The following is a 20,156-nucleotide window of genomic DNA, read 5'->3' on the forward strand; positions in this document are numbered from 1 at the left end:
ATATTCATGAGAATTGTTACTTTACTAATCTACTGTTTACACAGTAAATAGTGCCTCTTTAAATTAAACATCCAAATATTTAACATTCATCATAAATTAAAATTTCATACAGATTACAATCAGAAGTTAAGTACTCTCCTTACTTTAGGCAAAAATTATGTAGTCTGCATAAGAATAAAGTTTTATAAATATCTTAAGGCACACAGTGTAGTAACGTATAGAAGTCAATTCTCAAAGAGTTCCTTGAGAACTGTGCTAAAAATGCACATAGTTTTCAAACCATAAAATACGTGATTCATAGTCAGTGAAGTGTAGAGAAATGTAGAATAGTTAGCTACTACAGTAAGTCCAAAAAGGTGATCATTTATAAAATGATGTATATTCAATAATTTGCTAAAGAAGGTTATTACTGTTTTCTAAATTACAATGTGTCAGATTTAATAAATTGTTATTTAAAATTGTATTATTTTTAATGTACTCAGCCTTAGTAGTCCATGGGCATGTTCCAGAGCTGAATCTATAATAACATAGAAACAAAATAAAATAATTGGTAAGAGGCAAATATATCATGATGTTTATGGTACAGTGTGCACTTTCAAAGAAAGTGTTTGTTCAAAGGAATAACTTAAGCCTCACATGTTATGTTCACCTGTTATTTAGTTATCAGAAAGTCAGTCTGGATCTTTTAAATTAACAGCAATGCTACCACAAGTAAAATTTGTGTTTTAACAAAAATCAAGCAAAGTCTTGTCTGATGTAAATGAATTTCTGGATTCCAAAACTTTTAAAGAACTTTACGTAAATGCAGTTTCATATCAATGTTAAAGAGAGGAAGAGATGTCATTGTTTAATTCTCCAGTTAGTGGAAGTAACATTTTGCAGCTCTTTAGTAAGTAAGCAATAACATCCTGATATACTGGTAACATACTCATAATACTTTTATGTTGACCAGAAAAACTAAAATATATTCTACAGATCCAGATAGGTCAATTCGTTGAGAAGTACGTAAACGATTGTCATTTAATTTCATTTAAACTTTATTATTTAATTCAATTTCTGATGTTTAATGTGTAGCTTGTGCTCCTGGGGTGTTTTGTTTCTGTCGTTAACTGTGTTGCTTCTGTTTCCTCAGGACAAGACGAGTGCCTTGAGTCTCAGCAACGTTGCTGGAGTCTTCTACATTCTGGTTGGAGGCTTGGGCTTGGCAATGCTGGTGGCTTTGATAGAGTTCTGTTACAAGTCCAGGGCAGAGGCGAAACGAATGAAGGTGGCAAAGAGTGCACAGACTTTTAACCCAACTTCCTCGCAGAATACCCAGAATTTAGCAACTTATAGAGAAGGTTACAACGTATATGGAACCGAAAGTATTAAAATTTAGGGGTAGGACTTAGGGCCTACTACAGTGAGTGGGTGATGCATCTTGTAATGCAGTGTTGTGACATGTCTGTCCAGTGGTGGTAATGCTTGCTTCTAAACAGAGCTTTATATTCTGGAAAACTCCAGTGCAAAGTGGTTCAGTTTTTTTTGGCTGCAGATGTACAGTATACTATTCTATGTTGCTAATAGACATCTGCATTGCAAGGAATTTTTAACAAAAATACATTTTTAACAACTCAATCTTGTTGAATCAGTTGGGAGATTACAGCTATTTGAAATCTTAGGTACTAAAAAATGTTGTGTTCAGAGGGCCAATGTTTATTTAGTTGATTGGCCAGTCTATTTTCCTAATCATTTGCATTCTAATAGTGATAAATTGCTATAATCATTTATTATTTAGTGTTGGCCCTAACTGGGACTTTGCTATAGTGAAGATTTAGGATAGGCAGTGTCACTGAACCATTATTAAGACTAACAGAAGACAGGGCACTGTAACATGAGGTCTAAATGGTTTTTAACTTCTCTCTTCCTTCCCCATTCTGTTCCTGCACCCTCCCTTTGATACATGTTTTATGCTGATTACTTGTGGCATTTGTTTCAGAGTACCCTGCTTCAGATCAAACTGTGTTCACTACAATAACCACAAAAAGGTCTAAACAGTGAAAAGATTTCAATTACAATGCTCAGCTTCCACTAGACTAATGTAACCTCTTACCTTGCTCAGGACTAGTATATTTTAGATGTTCATGCAGTGATTTCAGAGACTGAAATGTTGATGTTGTTGTGATGCATCCTGTGTAGAAGCCTTGAATAGGTGTGCAGGGAGGGTTTACTAATGTACTGTTTTTCATTCATGCAGTGAGTATCTTGCTAACTAATCATTAGTCAAATCAGCACTGTGACATTTGGAAACAGCACCTAGTAGCAAACTGAGTTTTTAAATATAACTTTCAGATAGCTCCCAAACTCTACTAGCTGCTTTATAACAGAACATGCAGCTAGGACCCTAACCTCCTAGCGCTGGCAATGTCGAACTCTCTTTTCCTTGCCATTAACAACGCTGCACATCATCTTTTTAACAAAAAGTCTGAGCTATATTCTCTTGAAATCACTGAGTCCTCCCTATAGTGGAAGTAAGAAACAAAAACTAAGGAAGAAAAATGAAGAATAGAAATTTTACGTTGCCACCTACAAAAATTTTAAGAGGAAACAACTGTAGATACAATTATCATTTTTTATTTATTTATATAGCGCTGGAGTACACGGCGCTGTACAATAGGTGAAGTGTGCCAAACAAAAAACAGGTCCCTGCCCCGAGGAGCTTACAGACTAAAGGCACAGCCGGTACAATACAGAACCTTACAGTACAGAACAAACACAGAGTGAACAGAGAATGGTGTTTGAGCATGATAGCTGGAGCGCTGCAAGGAATAGGTGGGTTCTCCGGGGGTGAGGGAGGGGGCTTGGTGTACACTGACCGGGAAACTATCCCAAACATATTGTCTGTGTGTAGTTTTCTTTTGTTCCTTTTTATACCAGAAGGCATGACTCTGGGTATATTCTAATTGGAAAAGAACCTAATTTCCCCATGTAGAAAATCTTAACTCTGCACTTGGTTCACTGCTGAAAATGTGAGGCATATAAATAAGCAAGAAAAAGGCCAAACCTCTAGAATATATCAGAATACTAACAGCCATCAGTGTGCTGATGGACCACACAGCTAAGTAGATGTCAACGTGACTCTAAGAGCATAGGTCAATATTTGTTAACTCAGGACTTCCAGATTATAATATTAAACAATCTCCAAAGTTCACTGCTGACTCTCAGTAACAAAGGTCTTAAAAAGAAATAAACCTGTGCAAATAATTATGTGAAATGCAAATGAAGAGATCTCTTCCCCTGAAATTCTTTAATGACGTGCTCATAACTGAGAGGTTTCCCACTCCAGTATGAGAAACAAAATAAGGAGCTCCAAATATAACATATAACTGAAAGCCTTTTTTAAAAAACAAATCCAAGAAATATTGAAAACTAATTTTTTAATTCATCAGTAAAAGCCCTAAAAAGCACATTCATTATCAAGTTTACAAAATAGAATCCATCCAAAATGTATTCTTAAGAACAAAAAACCCAAATCTTTCATGAAAATACTGACCTGGCTTAGCAAGTTAAGTATGACATGACTAGCTGGCCCCTTGAGTTCCTTCCCAGATCTATGAATCTAATGCAACAATGATTATACTTGTAGAATTTATTTAAGTCTTACTTTTTATCTGATTAAAAATTAGAGCTGATTGAGTTCAGACTTTTTATGGAAAGTGCATAAGGACCTTTCTCTAAAGTTTGGATTTTTGAGGGACTTTTTGCAAGAGAGATGAATTTTTATATGAAAAAAATATATAGACAATATGAACATTTTATTTTATTGAAAACTCATGTTTGGGTCAGTGAAAACTTCTAATAACCTTTTGAAAACATTTTAGTTTACAGACATTTAAAAACTGGAAAAAAAAACTTTAAAATTTCAAACATAAATGTTAATGGAGTTCTAAAATTGCTCATGCTACTTTGCTTAGTTGATACAATACTTACCAGAGAAATTTCATCATATGAACTTATGCTGAGGTCAACTTATACTCTCCTATCAATCCTTAGCCTTCTTTAGCCATGCAAGCAATGAGGGGTTACCTACGTGAATTGCTTTGTGCAGACTGATTATGCCATCTGTTCATACGCATTCTAATCATGGCCTCTGTTAGCTGATAGCAATACAGAGCCTACGATACTGTTTACATGTATTTCTGCATGTTAGAATTATGTCTGTCTCATGCATTTCAAAGCCTTGGATATGTTTGTTTATCCAAGGATTAAAGGGATTGCATTAGGACTAAAATTTGCTAATATGGAAAGATGCTTGGCAGTTCTAATCTGCATGAATAACCAACACAGATCTGATTTTTAAGCTGATATCAAATAGTTTTAATAGTTTATAAGTTAAACTAATATAAAATAGCTTAAATAGCCCACTTTAAAATTAATATTCATTACTTACACTGTGTTTTCTTCCTTTAATTTAATCCAGTAAAAAGTGAGTTGTCCCAGGGAAATTCACCTGTGTGTGCAACAGGAAATGAAAATCTAGGACTAGTCTGTATGTTTGGTACAAAGACATTCAGAAGCAATGGCAAGCTATTTTGTCTACCAAAGGCAGCATGAAAGGAAGGAAGTTTGCTTTAGGGAGGAATCAATCCTCCCTCTTCCCTTGAGCAGCAATTTTCCATTTTTGCATATCAGTATTATGCCCTTAGCACACTAATTGACCTGGTAACCTGAAAATGGTGCAGAGCCTAACATCCTTATCTCCAGCTACTCTACTGAAAAGGCCTACTGAATTCCTCACATCAGGTGATGCCATAGGCTTTTTAAGGGATTAACACAGGTGTGGCTACACAGTGTCCACCCAGTCACTAGCACCAGATCTCCAAGGCCTCCCCCAGTGTGCCATGAAACTCATGCACCTACTTCAAGTTCAACTGCCTTCTGGTGTTCTCCCATTCTATGCTGTTGTTTATAATTAACCATATTAATTACAAAATTATGAAAGCTTATTAGAAAGTTACAAAATGAATTATAAACAAAGCTAAATGCTACAGGATACCTCTGAAAACGTGTAATGCATTTATTTTGACTTTTTTTTATTTTCAGTTTCATATTCAACATAGAAAAAATCATTTAAAGTTTGCCTTAAATATTTGTGCCAAAGACGTCTCCATATGACCCAGCTACTAGAGAAGTCAGAGCAATAAAAAAAAACAGACTAGAAGATTTGTATGATATAGGCTGAGGTTATCAGTGTCCTGAATTACTATTTCCTAATGAGAGCAAGGCAGTCAGTATTTTCCATGATCAACACAACAACTAATTCAGTTAAAACTGATGACAAAAATTGAAAATACATTATCACTATTAAATACGTACACTTACTGCACATAGACTTTCATCATTTCCCTTGCTACTTTTATCACAGTAAATACCAATAATTTTCTCTCTCATCCCAGCCTCTCCTGAAACTGTTTATGCAGCCAGGTTATAAAGCTGAAAGTGTAACAGCACAATTAAGCAGAATATTAGCCTGGCTTATTACCCATATCTTAGTTTAAAATATAATTCAGGAACTTCTTTGGTTACCTTGCTTTACAGCATCATCCTGAATACAAATTTGACCTGATTGTACTGGCTTTGTTAACTATTTTGATTATTTTCTGTGTTAAATTGCTGAGTTGTTCTTAATCTCTGCTGTGAGAAGAAAGAAGTTACCTTGTTGTAGCTTTTTTTCTCTTATTCCAGAGAAGGCTGCTGAGAAATTCTTCATTATTCTCATTTGCTCTATTTCTGTGGATCACTTTTTACTGTCTTTCTGTTCTGGGTGCCTTGTCAATGGCCCAGCTATATAGATTGGGCTACAAAAGCTTTAAATTATGCATAACTCACATATCCTATATTTGCAGTGGCTAACTTTGAATGGTCATGAATAGATAGCTGATTAAAGTGATGGAGAGATCCTGATACATAATGACAGCTTTCTGGAAAGTTTAGCAAGTATGGAGTAGGCCCTCCCTTTTCCAACAAAGTCTGCAATCCAGCTTTGGTTTGGACTCTCACACTTCCCAAAAACTCCTGGCAGAAGACATTTTTCTTCTTCTTGCTGTTGACCAAAAAACATTTTGGGCATTTCGGTTGGCAATCACCAGTCCTCAAAATACATTTGCAATGGCACTCTGGACATGCAGTATGTGGAACTACACCACACTGCATTGTATATGTGCTTTGCATATGCAGTTTTATATTTGCTTCTGGATGTAATTGAGGTTTTTGGAATTCAGCAGAAGTCTCTGTGCGGGTTTAGGTCCCCACTGCCTTACTACTTACATATGATTCTTTGTATCTAGCTACTGAATTAGGCCAAGGTACTTCTGGCAACAGTCCTTGCCATGGAGTACAGTGGCCTCAGAGAAATTTTTCAAAGGATGACTTGGACACTGCAACTGATGACTAGCAAGGCCCAGTTTTTTCATCTTAAGGGGAATGCCATAATGCCTTCTGTATGCTGAGGCCTTTTCCTGAATTAGGCTGCTTATGAGGGCTGAGTTTTTTAGGCTAATTGATTTGGAATGTCACTTTTATATCCAAGTTCTTACTGTGCTGTAAGGTAGTTTTATTTTGGAGGACTCTTCTTTGAGGGAGTTAATGATAGCAATACAATGTTTAATTACACCAGTGCATTTTCACTCATAGAACTGCATCCAGAAGCAGTGGAAACACTTGGGGGTTTTAAGGAACCTCCTTCATCTATACATACAAACACTCATATATAAGAATAAATTTAGTTTATCAAAGACCAGCATAGGATTTTACTGCTAACTCAGAAGGAGAAACTGGGCTCAGAAGCACAAAGCTCTTATCTAAACACAGAGATCAGTAATAAGGGCAAATAAAGCGATTTTATAATGTCTGTTATCCCTTTGCTCTTATGTGAATGCACCCTTTGGTCTCTCACTTTTTCCAATCAGTGTTTCGGATTGCATCACTGCGCACCAATTACATTAGTTGCATAGGCTATAGCTTCCACTGGCTATAAATTAGAATCCCCCACTGATTAATAATCTCTTTGAAAACTGTTTCAAACTATTGCAGTTTGGATGCCTGATGTTGCAGGTGTCCTTATTCAGTTGGTTGACCCTAGACTTTTGACATCTGTGCTGACGTATCATACTCAGGTGGATCCCATGAGTTAACATGGTCATGTAACCCATGGGGACATGACAGTGTGTGACCAGAAAGAAAATCTCAGTATGATGTCCAGTCACAAAAGGAAAATGAGAATACTGACACATCCAGACCACACTTTTCATGAGGTGGGAAAGGAGCTCAGGAAAACTGGATTTATGTTAAACTCAGCTGTAACTAATGGGAGTTATGTCCCTAATCTTAGCCATCTAGAAATAATTTAGTCTAAGCTAATCATGTTGGATTTTTCTATTGTCATATGAGAGAGACAGTTCTTTTGGAGTAGATTACTGATGGCTAAAATTAGATGGAATAACTATAAATCTTTTCTCTTTTCTTTAACAAATCCAAATTCTTCTCCTTGAGTCAGTCAGTCTCCAAACAAGATATTTTGTTCTGATTTACCTGAAAGAAAAGATTTTAAGGTAGCAAAAATTTAAACCTCTTATGGAAAATTTGGACCTAATGTAGAAAATTATAGTAAACTGTATTTTCTCTCAATAAACTCCATTTCCTTTGAAAATTCCCACCTTCCCTAATTATAGGACAATATTTATGAAATGAGATTTGAGGACAGCATTCTGATTTACTGACACTAAATATACGTGTTTTGAATAGAAGCAATAATTTCTTTAGGTTTAATTCATGGAATTTTCAGAAAGATAGCTCAGATATCAATTTACAAGCAGTTTTCATTAGTCATATTTTTTCTTAAAATACCAAGTTGAAGGTCTAAACCTATAAACAGTTGTGTATGACTTTATTTACAGATATTAATGCTTTCAGTTTCATAAAAGTCTTGATTCTCATTTCACTGCATGCAAGTGTAGTTTGAAGCAGTTTAGATGAAGGTATCTCCTCTTCTGTTAATTTCCTGATCAAATTGGGATTTTATGTTTAATTGATAAGGATTTAATTTTAATAAAATATAACCCAGAATTGCTAGTGTTTTTCCCCTATTATTCTTAAATGCAATCTATGTATTTTATATATATTTTATATATATATAATTATTATTTTTAATGCTAACTTGAAGAAATGCAGATGTCTAAGATCTTATATTTTGGTGTTTGTTGTGTCCCAGTTTGTTGAAGGATAGAAACATTGTAACACTTTCCTCTTTTCTCCTTTTCTTTGATCCCAGCTTACCTTTTCTGAAGCCATAAGAAACAAAGCCAGATTATCCATCACGGGGAGCGTAGGAGAAAATGGCCGTGTATTGACTCCTGACTGCCCAAAGGCCATGCATACTGGAACTGCAATTAGACAAAGTTCAGGATTGGCTGTAATTGCATCGGACCTACCATAAAAACCAAAAAAATAATTGAGTGCCTTAATTAAACTGTGTTGGTGACTGATGGGAACACAGCACAGACTGTAACGACATGGGAGTGTCATTGATGAACTAATAATTTGGCTGAGAAAGGGAAGTACGTCCAAATGCGCCAGACATCATCAGCAACAATGTGTGCATGAGCTCAGCTCGGAAACCCAAACTCAGATTTTATATCAGGAAAATTCATAATTTAGTTTTGTTGGGGGGAGGGGTCTGGGAAGGGTGTATTAACAGCAACAAATTTCACTTGAGTGGACTTAAAACTAATAAGACGTGCCAACTTAGCGCATTAAACTGTGAAGAACATGCTCAGAAAGGACAACATTTTGGTCTTTGTCTTGACAAAGACAGAAAAATAGCTATAGAAGTCAATGAACATGCTAACCTGTGTCTCCAGAACATCAATATATACAATGGAAGAATATTCAGCTCTTCAGCTGTAGAAATGAGTCACTAAACTGTGATAAGAAAATAATAAATATGTAAATCCTGTGAAAAAATAAAGAAATTATTTACATTTTCTTTGAAAAAAAGAGGAATATTGAAACATGCTTGCTTTTTAACTGATGTAAATTCGGTAGAGGACAACACGATTCTTTTTTCTAACCATCTTAGGGAACAATTCATTGCAATAATTGATATAAAATGCCATCACTGTAATAAAATTCAGAGACTTTTTTTTTTATAAAAGTTGTTGGTCATCCTCTTGTTTGCTGTTACCTTCATTCTGTTCCATCATTCTGTGTTCCAGAGATTTGCATCTGTCTAACTACAAGAAACAAAATGAAAAAATGTTTAGAGTACATCATCAGTCTGCAGCGTAGAATCAAAAGAGACTACGGGTCACTCATGTTATAGATATTATTTATAATCTTGTTCTGTGTAAGAAACTGTGGTTTTTGTACCCACCAAAAAGAATAAAAAACAAACGTTCTTATAATATCGACACAGCTTGAGTTGTTTTCTGATCACTAGGGATGTCAACCTGGAAAATAAAATAAGGTGGTTAATTTCTTACTACAAAATGTAGGACCTTATCTGACACCATTTGAGTTGCTGCACATTTGTGAAGTGCTTTGAAGTCCTTAGAAGGGATTCTAATCTTTCAGGGTATTGTTTTTCACTATTAATTTTATTACTAATCACTAAAGCTCTTTTCTAGTAGGTTAGGGAAGAATTCAGTGATAGGGTTTGTTCTCTAGTTAGTTAGAGGGATGTTATATTAGGGAACCAGGAAAGTAGTAATGATAGTCTTTTTAACTGATTTGATAGCTGTAGTATTCTTGGAACCCAGACAACTTAGGTTTTTATGATCCAGCCTTTCAGGGAAACTCCAAGAAAAGTCTAGCAGGCACCAATTCAATAAAAACTAAATGTCTGCAGGACCAGTCATTGCTGTAGGTGGAAAGTTGCAACAGTTCTCTTCTGATGCAATGGCCATTCCTCCTGGCCACACTGGACTAGTCTCCAAATCAAAAGCATTGCCACCAGTGTAACCAGTCCAAGCCCAGACTGTTCAAAGCAGATTGTACCTGCATTAATCATAGTTTTTGATGCCCTCATGATTTTGCCAGGCTCACGCTGCATCATGTTCACATGGCTTAAATTTCTTCTAAGCCTCTGTGACTAGTCACAGAGTGGCTCATAGTGGAGCCTAACGATGCCTAACAATGACCAACTCTCAACACCTGCAGCATAGGGTTAAAAAAAAAAAAAGAGAATTACCAGGGTGAGATTCATCTTATGTAATACAGTCATCTACACAGTAGATGTTGTCTGCAGCTGAGTTATCAACAATATAGATATTAGTTTCTTACCTCAAAAACTCTAGATGCCCTTTATACTTAGCAAAGAGAAATAATCAATGTGAGGGATTGAATGAGCTCATCGTAAAGTAAACATTAAAACATCAAACAGCTGAATCACATCAAAAAAGAACCTATATCTTTCTACTGACTATAAACTGGGCTGAGGCTGACCAGTTCTTATACAGACCTCTACAGTGCAGACAAAAGTTGGAATAAAATAATGGTTACCCCTAAGGCATAAGCAATGACTGTGAAGTGTGCTGCGGTCTTAGGGAGAAAGACACCATAACAGTGCAGTGAAACATTATGACTAAACTTACTTTATATCCTTGTTTCACTAGCATGCCTAGCTCATTCATTAGTTATTGTGAATTCTTTGTGTTTCTGTGGCCAAAATGGTGATTTGTTTGTTTTTTCTCCTGTTTGAATAAGGCTGTGAGCTTTCTATCAAGCTTCTGTTTACACCTGAATTAAGAAAACAACTTTTTCTTTTTTGTTAAGGTTTGTCTTGTTTTTTCATAAAATAACAGATTAGGTGAACAAAGCAAGTCACTGTGGGAGACTGAATGTGAAGGATGATGTCTATGTTGTTCTATTGTGTATATATGTTTTACCAAGAGCTTATCATCAGCCTTTCTTAGTTCAGATTGGAGATCAGTTCCAGTGCTGTTCCAGGATATTCAACTGTGTTCCAGTGTTATTCCTCTTACCTTTTCCTCTGTCACTTTAATGTGACATATATAAATAGCACATCACTGCAATTTGGAAAGGCTTCAGTCAAGAGATTTTCTTTTTTTACTCTTTGCCAGTTAGGTTAACTGATACCCCTTTTAGTGATAATCCCTCTGAATCCCTGAAGAAACCAGTAATGTCTTATCAGCTGGGAGAATAAGGTAAAAGAAAATATTTTAATTTCACCTATTATCACTTGCCAGTCTAGTAACACCTGACATGTACTTTATGTTTCCATTTAACATATTGCTATATTTGATCTCCTTTGTCATACACTGGCCATATTTCTCAAGCTCCAAGAATGTCACTCTGTGGATCCCATTCTTAGGTGCCTAAGTCAGGGTTTCCACAAGGCAACAAAACATACAAGTCCTTTGAGATATCTTGCCCAGTATCAGTAACTACTGATGATACCCACTGAGAGGATTCACAGCTGAGTGGCACGAACAATTGAGTCACTGAGCAACATGACCATTGACTGGCATAACCCACTGAGGGGGTACATAATTGAGTAGTCAGCCAGTAGCAGTAGAGCAGAATTTTGTTATGTTCTCACCACTTCCAAGCCTTTTACTTGGGAAGAAAGTTTTACTCAAAGAAAACTTGGTCAGATGAGGTGGAGAGGAGACTATGACTTTGCCAAATGCCTTTCAGAAAGCATCACAGGTATGAAATAAAAGAAAGAAAACTACATGGGAAAATGCTATAATTAAAGCTTAGAGACAGGAATGAATTGACTAGAAATCAGTGGCTGAGAAATTAATCTCCATGTATCAGTCTGCCTCTCTCCACAGCAGCTTACTCTGTTAACATGTCTAATTCTAAGGGGGTAACATTGGTGTGACTGCAAAGGCTGCCCTGACCTTTTCACCTATCAATCTCAGCTGCCCCTCAGATATCTTTTCTTTTGCTTTTTCCTCTTTCTCTCCAACACACATATCTTGATCCTCTCTGTCTCTCCCCCCACAGTCTTTTTGAGGATCAGTGCCAGAAGTTGCTTTCCTCTCTTGTGCAGGCAAGAAGTATGACCCAGGAGTATAAGGACAGGTTCAGGAATTTTGTGGTCTCCAGTCCTAAAGACATGAGAGAATGAGGCTCAGCCACTGGATCAGGGTTGTTCTAAAGAAGCAGTGGTGCAGCTCCTGGTGGCTGTGGGGTCCCTCAGCTGCTGTGCTGCATACTGACCTCCTGGCACAATGGTCTCAGCACTCCTCCAACCTGCCCTTTCCTCAGTCACCTCCTTCTAGCAGCTTTGTGGCAACCACTGGCTCAAAGTGACAAAAAATAAACAAAGGATGTTGCTGAATAAAAGACACTATTAACATTAAGGCATTTGCTCAAATATCATCCTCATTTTTCAAAGATTTTGCCCTCATAAAGAAAGCTGAGGCTAATATATTCAAAAGAACTTGACCCGTTTTCCCTCACATAGGCATCTAGTGCCACTTGGGATGCCCTAGGGTGTGCTGCGTGGCCTCCAGCTATAGGTCCAGAAAACCAAGTGTCTCCTATCACACCCTGACTCATATCTGCCAATCCCATACAGTTATCTCAGTCATCGCAGAGCATCAGAAATAGCACCTATGTGTGGGCAAATGAATTGAGTCTGATAGAAAGAGTGATTCTGCTCAACAAAATATAGATATATACAGCTCATATCTGCTGCATAAACATTTTGGATTACTTAAGAAGCCTTCGAGTATCCCTCCTCCTGCAAGTCCAAATAGGCATGAGTCTCCTGCAGACCATGGGTCAGATCTAAGAGCTCCATGCAGATGTTTCTAATGGCCTAAGGCATCTCAAATGGTACTGAGTACCTATGTGAGAGCAACTGTACTGTGTCCTATAGCCTGTTCAGCTGAATTGTTTTTTAGCTTCCACTGACTAGATCTCTGTGGAGTATGAAAGGACTTAGACACATAATTTTCCTGTAGGCATCTACATTTAGCTATCTTAATCTTGAACTGAATACCACATGCATTTATCTTCCTCTGTAATAGTTTCAATTTTGATGTAACTAAGTGCAACTATTAACATTAACACTTAACAATATTCCAGTTGGATCCAAATTACATGTCCTCTGAGCTGCTGTGAGTCCAGCTGTGGGACAAGCCTGCTTTGACTTTCACCTTTATGTTAGCTCTTTTCCATTCTACACACTTAGCCCTCCCATCCTCATGATGTATTGTATCAGACACCTACTAAATTCAAAATCAGTACGGACTTGCTGGGTTTTCTGTGGATCTCATGTGTGACATGAATCTTATGCAACCACTTGTTATTGCTAAATAAACTGGGAGCTGAAGCCACATATTCTGAGTTGAATTTGTCTCAATGCAGTTAAGAACAGAGGCTGGGGAAAGGAGTACAACTTTTATATAGCTGATAATAGTCACTGTGTGCACTGAAGAAGGGGAGTGGTTGGGGAATGAAGAAAAATTATTCTCTAATTTGGTATGGAAAATCCAATGTTTTTCTGCCATCTCAATCTGCAAGCAAACCTTCACCTGGGACTAGACAATTACAGCAGAAAGGAGGTCCTGAAGATCTCATCTGGCAGAATGTACCTACAGGACTAATTCCAAAAGCAAAAAAGAATGGCAGCCTGAAAGGAGCTGAAGATACTTGTGATAGGCATGGACTAACTAATACCTGTTACAAAAACTCCCAACAACATGTAATTGGCATGCAAGAGCCTGCGAAGCTTGAGCTGAAAACTTCTTAAGGGTAAGAAGTCATCAGTGGAATTATAAATAGAAACTTAGAGTCACTTCCTTTTCTAAGTGAGACGAGTGTCACAGATTCCAAGTACCCTATCGATTCCATAATGATTGCATTGAACGTAAGGTCAGGAAAGCTGAAAGTGGTAAATAAGAATCACATACTAATTTAGTTTGGAAGGGACCTCTGGAGATCATCTGATTTAAATCTCCACTTAAAGCAGGTCCAATTTTGAAGTTAGATCCAACTTCAAAGTTAGATGAGGTTGTTCAGGGCCGTGTCTTGTCAAGTGTTTGAATAGCTCTAACATAGAGATTATGTAACCTCTCTGGGCAATCTCTTCCAGGTTTTGAACACCCTCTATATGAAAATGTTTTTCTAAGTTCAAAATTTTTCTAATAAATATTTTTAGCTCTGCACTATGAGAGTGAGTTCAAATGTAGCAACATATATTCCAAATTGCTTACCTAGATATAGATGTGTAATATTATTTCTGCAACTGAGCTCAGAATCTGGACTGACCTGTTAGATTAGAGCTAAGGTACATTGTCATCATGCTTCAAAGGACTGTGCACTGCTGTCAGCCTCTTTTATGGCTAAAAAGAGAATTCACGCTCCATCATCTCTCATTAGCACCAAACATTAAAAAGTCATAAAGAGCATACCCTGAATGTCTTTTTAAAGTGATTTATCTCTAAAAAGTTTAAAGACCTTTGACAAGGCTAAACTGTTAAAGTGGACTTTAAAGTGCTTTAAGGACAAATTGTCTGTTTTTCTAAGACTGTGAAAAAAATTATATGACTTTTTCACTTATTGTAAATTTTATCTATACATGTAAGAATTCGAGTACTAAGACCCTGATTCTACTCATCCTTATACCTCACATTAATTGTTTCAGTCTATACAAAATGGGTGTAAAATGCAACCATTAATGTGGATGGGAGGTTCTGATCTGGTGAGATATTTACACCTACTTTGGTCTAATCGTTTTGATCCTTGACACTGGAACTTTTTCATGGGTTAAACCCAAGATGGTAACAAACATATCGAAAATACTTGAAAGTTAGATCATTTATATGGAGACTAGGTATAGGAGTTCAGTTTATTTCTTAAATATACAGGAAATATTTCAAACTAACTCTAATACAACATATCCAAAAAAGCATTATATGAAACTTTGAATTACATCATTCCCAAAGAAAATGTGTAAAAAAGTTTCATTTAAAAATAAGCAATTAGCACTCTGAATAATGCTAATAAAGAATTATGTCTGCTGTTTCTATAGAAACTTTTCTGAATACAGGGGAGCTGTCTTGCAGCTATAACAACCCTTAGGAGGAAGGGTTTTTTTTTCTGTCAGATAGGTTGAGTTATACTGATAACCGTGTCAAACCAAGTTAGGTTTGATATTTTCCAAGTGTGCGATCAGTTGCTGAAGGCTTTGAAATGGCAAGCGTGATGCAATCAGCTCTGAAATTTTCACAGACTTGCTGAACAGAAGAGGAGATTTCTTTCTTAAATGTGTGGGCAAAACTAGCCTGTCTCCTCTTACTCTAATCAAATGGAATCAGGCTCAGGAAAATAAGCTTTTTTGGAGTGAAGGGTATATTTAGGGTTACTGCTTTCAGACAGGTTTCTCAGTGCTCAGAAGACAGGAGCTGATGTTCTAATGCTGCTGCTTCCTTCTCCTACTGTTTTACTTGGCCATAGAGGAAATAATGATGCAAAGCCTGAAACAAAGCTGTAAGACATCCAACGTGTTGGCAGGTAGAACTGGTAAACTTGTTCCATTATGTTCACCTACTTTCCCCTCCATTCAGACTTGATCACCTGATCATCACATACCCTGTTAGGAAATGAGAATCAGGAGACACTGTGACATTAAATTAAACTAGGAAAAAGAAAATAAAAGTATAGATGAGCACTAACCCTTCTATTTTTGGCAAATTCTGTTGCATGTTTCCACAGATAAATCGCACGAGTCCCGGCCCAAACAGAAAATAGACCAACATTTTCGCTTGGCATAGTTATCACCAGGTCTTTTTCTGAAGGTTACAGAAGTTCTTCTGGAACTGTATGAAGTAGTCCAGCTTTAGCAATTTGTGGTCCACATGAAAAAAAGGTTGCTTCAGATTTAACATTCACACATGCTTTTGACTGTAAACCAGCATGGTGAAAGAGAAGTCCACCCAAGCTGAGTAACATTACGTCCTCCTCTTACGAGTCTCAGTAACAGTCACACAACTCACATGCAAGTTCCTTTGCGTGGTTTGATCTGACCAAATGTAGATCAGCAAGCCACAGGAGCAGAAAGGCCTCTTCCTTGTGGCTTTGCTCTGGCTCCCCTTTTCAGCTCCATCGTTTCTCCTCCTCTTCTCCTGTTGGGCTACCTTTAGCTTTTTCCCTTTTATTTAAGAAAATACAAATTGGAGGGGGCAATTTGTGTATCAAAAAAGGGGTTTATTCCAAGGGGAGAGGTCCTACATCACTGAAGAATAGTCCCAAAATAGAGACTCAGGGGAAGAGGAGGAAAAAGTCTTTACTCTACCCTACTGGTCTCTCCTAGGTTCACTTTCCTACTCAAAGCTCTCCTGTTATCCCTCACATCCTTTCAGGTCTCTTTTCTTATTTCAAGCCCCACAGCCACTCTGGTCCCTTGCATATTCCTGTCAGAACTCCCTCCACCAAAGCCCAGCTGTCCCCTCTATCCCAAATTTCATTCCCTGCTCTGAGTTCTTGAAAAACTCGGTTTTCCTTCCTAATCCTTCACTTTTGCTCACTTACTTGGACCCCCAAAGTCTTCTCCCAGCCTTTCTCCAATTAAAATGAATTTCTTCCACTGTTGCTGCAGCTTGAATATTTTCTCTGTGCTAAGAAGTCTTGATTCATCTCTGTTGAAGATTGTTAACTTGTCATCACAAAGCCTGCTCTTTCTAGGCAATATAATATCTTCGGTCTTCCATGACAGGTAACCTCAGACTAACTTCTCAACCTCAGACTCTTTACATTGTTGCTCCCAGGACTCTTTCCAGCTGAACCACATCCTTCATGAATTCTCATGCCCAAAGAGGGGTTCCAGCTCAGGCCTAATGAGTAAGGACAAGGACCTGACATTCAGGTCAGGTCTCCGGGGAACCACACTTGTTGTATCTTTCCAGTTAAACTGTGCATGATTAATTATTATTGACTTTCCAAATGATTATGTGCTCACCTAGCAGTGGATAATTCCTTGCTTTGATTATAGAAAGACTGTATCAGACTGTTATAAGCCTCATTGTTGTAAATTTGTAAAGTTAAAAGTTATGATGTCTGTTGTCCTCTCCCATACTCGCTGTATCTCTTACCCTGGCATAGAAAGAAACTTAACTGGTTCAAAACTACTTGTTCTTGATAAAACCTTGTTGGCTATTGCTCACCTCCCTTTTCTTTCTGGAAAGAATACACAGTGCTCTGTGAATAATTACAGTTTTAGGTTTCCAGGAAAGGAAGTCAATATGAGTGCCGTATAAGTTTTCAGCATTTGTCCTTTTCTCAGATCTTTTACAAAATTGTCCTTTTACACTTTTCCATTCTCAAAGACAACTGCTAACAGCTCTCAGATTTCTTAAGCAGTTGTTTCTCATCTACCAGTAACAGTTTTATGAAGATGAGAAAAATTGAAAATATGAAGCTTGCCTAGGTGTGCTCTTTTTCCTCTTTTAGAACTAGAGTATTTAACCTTTGCATCAGCTTCTTACTGCAAAAATGATTGCAAAAAGGTTTAAGCACCTCCAGCCTTGCTGGAGTCACAGTTGCCAACTTTCCTACTCCTTGAATAGTAGACTCGCTTTTTCTTGTATCTTCTTTTTACTACTTATGTACTTGTTCCATGTCACTTGAAAGTTGTATCTCAGTTTGTAACCTGCACTTTCCTTTTGTACTACAGTTTATGGCTATCCACAGTAACTTCCATTTTCTAAGATCTTCCTTTTTGTTTTTGAGACCATTGAAAAGTTCAGAACCTAGCCCAGGTGATATTCTGTCCTTTCTAGTTTTGCTCTGTACTGGGATAGTTTCTGTTATACTTTCAAAAATATAACATTTTGTTATATGGTCCTGAGATACTTTTTCTCTTAAACTTGTTTTCCATGGGATTTTCTCCTACCTTTCTAAGTTTCCTGAAGTGAGCTTCAGTAAAGTCTCTGGGCTTTATTTTGCTGCTCACCTTCATTCTCTTCCTAGCAATTAGAAGCTGTATCATTTTGTAGTTATTCTCAGGCAAGTCATCTTCAATTTTCACATTATGCCTTTTGTTCAGAAACCAGTCTTGAAGCACCTTTCCTCTACCTACTTTCTCCATCTCTCCTGTTTAAAAAAAAAAAAACTCCAACGTATACCAAGGTCCTGCTGAATGGTTGTGTGCTCTTGTATTCATTCTCAAATGGATGTCTGGGAAGATGAAGTACTCTCTTGTTAAGGGCAGCTGAATGTGGTGCACAGAAGGACCCAGGGCATTCTTCCCTCCAGGTCCCTCCAGCAGCAAGGCTGAGCACAAATTCCAAAATATGTGCATGCACACACTCTGTAGAGACACGGCCAGCCACAGATTAACACAGAGAGGAGGACAGTACTTTTACAGGCACTCACATCAATACAGACAGCACAAATATATCTATTCTATTTCTAAGGGCTGATGCTCAGAGAAACCTCCTTTCCACTGGTCTCTCTGGTATCTGGCTCCCAAAGCCTTGGTCTCCCTGAAATCTGGCACCCAGACTTCTCATGTGATTCACTAGCCAGTCCAGCTTGAATCTCACAGATCATGCATACCTACACACACAGAAGATAGACAGCTAGAAATAGAGTTTAATAAGAAGATAGCTCAGGACATTAAACCCCTGTTCTCCCACACCTTCCTCCTATCACCTTATTATGAATAATTGTATTTTCAAGTTTTTGGGTCCTTGCATAGGTTTCAGTATTAGAAATACCATCTAAGGCAGCCTTGCTTCTGTTTTCCTCAGAGATTAAAAAAAAAAAAAAAAAGCTAATTGTAGTTTTAGCTTCATATCAAACTTCTCAACAATTAATATCAAATGGAAAAGAATAAGGGAATAAGGAAGAAAGGCACTTGCTTTAATAGTGAGAAATATTATTTCCTTACAACTAGTTACCAGCTGCAGTGCAATTAATATTTAATACAGCTGATTCATCTTCAAAAGTTTTCTTTCTAAAAGCATGATTATCTACAAAATGTATTGCAGAAGGGCTGCATTTAAAATGATCGCTTTAGAGTTATTTTCAAAATGATGCCAATTCAATGTTTTTGTGACATTAGCAACAGACCTTGTTAGGTTGTTATAGGAACAGAAGTGATGTGGTGACTTCATGGAACTGAGTGACGTTAGAGTGACAGTTTGGGAACATTTGCTTCAGTTATGAGTTTGGTTTTGAAGAAAAAAGGCAGATGAAGATTTGTAAATCTAAAGCTTCTCTGTGTATGGAGTGCCAAAAGAATTAATATTCCTCTTACTATAACTACAGCTGAAAGAAGTTAAAACATTTTAACAGCAGTTCCTCAGACCCATGTATTATAATATCAATTAGGAAAATAAGGCTTATGCCCATACCTTAAGTTTATAATATGGGATAAATACCTCAGTTCTGTAAAGGTGATATAGCCAAAGGGTTTCCCAGTAGGTGGGAAGTAGAGGAAAGAATTCTGAGGCAGGATAATATGTTTTACTTTTCTGGTTAGGTATGAAGTCCTCAGAAAACATTCTCTTCTATTCTTGAATCAAAGCTCTTGGCAAAATTCTAAAATTAACTGAAAATATTTTATTTAGAAAAACTATGCTAAGACAAAAATATGTCCTGTTCTAGAACATCCTTTCATATGCTCTTTGTCAGAAGAAAGAAGAGGAAAGAAAAAGTTGTGTATGTTTTCCAGCTGTGGTATTGAAAATTTACAAAGGGCATCAGTGCATGAATAAGTGCCACTGAGCAACATTTCAGTCAATGTGAAGACTGGTGTCAGCCCACAATAAGAATAATGAAAAAATGCCAAATTCCACAGTTCTAACTACCCATAATGTCAAACAGAAAAATGCTCACATGAAAGGACAACAAAGAAACAACTATAGCAGTATTCACAAAAGTGAACAGTACTTGGAACAAGTCCTTAGAATGAGGTGTAGAAAGGCCAGATCTTTTGTACCAAGCTGCTATTAGTGGTCAATCAGAAATCCAAACATCTAATTAGAATGAATTCAAAGGAAGACTGTTCCAATAGAGAGCATCTCCGGAAACATCAAGTCAAGAACTGCACACAAAGAGCTGAAGAGGACATACAGACAGTGAAAGGACAAGAGGAAATGGACAGCAGCTGAAATAACGGAAATTCCAATTAGACATTT

General features: G+C 37.1%; 2 protein-coding genes across 2 annotated transcripts in view; one reads left to right on the top strand and one right to left on the bottom strand.

The window, feature by feature from the left end:
- The window catches only part of GRIA4 (glutamate ionotropic receptor AMPA type subunit 4), a 240,939-nt gene extending 231,544 nt beyond the window's left edge, over window positions 1-9,395 (top strand). The window contains exons 15-16 of the mRNA XM_067289632.1: window positions 1,133-1,267; window positions 8,309-9,395. Of these exons, the coding sequence (XP_067145733.1) occupies window positions 1,133-1,267; window positions 8,309-8,473 (300 nt within the window). The 3' untranslated portion in view covers window positions 8,474-9,395. The remainder of the gene's footprint in view (window positions 1-1,132; window positions 1,268-8,308) is intronic.
- LOC136991123 (PHD finger protein 7-like) overlaps window positions 9,183-20,156 on the bottom strand; it is a 33,451-nt gene continuing 22,477 nt past the window's right edge. The window contains exons 8-9 of the mRNA XM_067289726.1: window positions 17,966-18,105; window positions 9,183-9,269 (exon numbers count right to left, since the gene is read on the bottom strand). Coding sequence (XP_067145827.1) covers window positions 9,183-9,269; window positions 17,966-18,105 — 227 coding nt within the window. The remainder of the gene's footprint in view (window positions 9,270-17,965; window positions 18,106-20,156) is intronic.

Source organism: Apteryx mantelli, chromosome 1, assembly GCF_036417845.1.
Source record: "Apteryx mantelli isolate bAptMan1 chromosome 1, bAptMan1.hap1, whole genome shotgun sequence".
NCBI lineage: Eukaryota > Metazoa > Chordata > Aves > Apterygiformes > Apterygidae > Apteryx > Apteryx mantelli.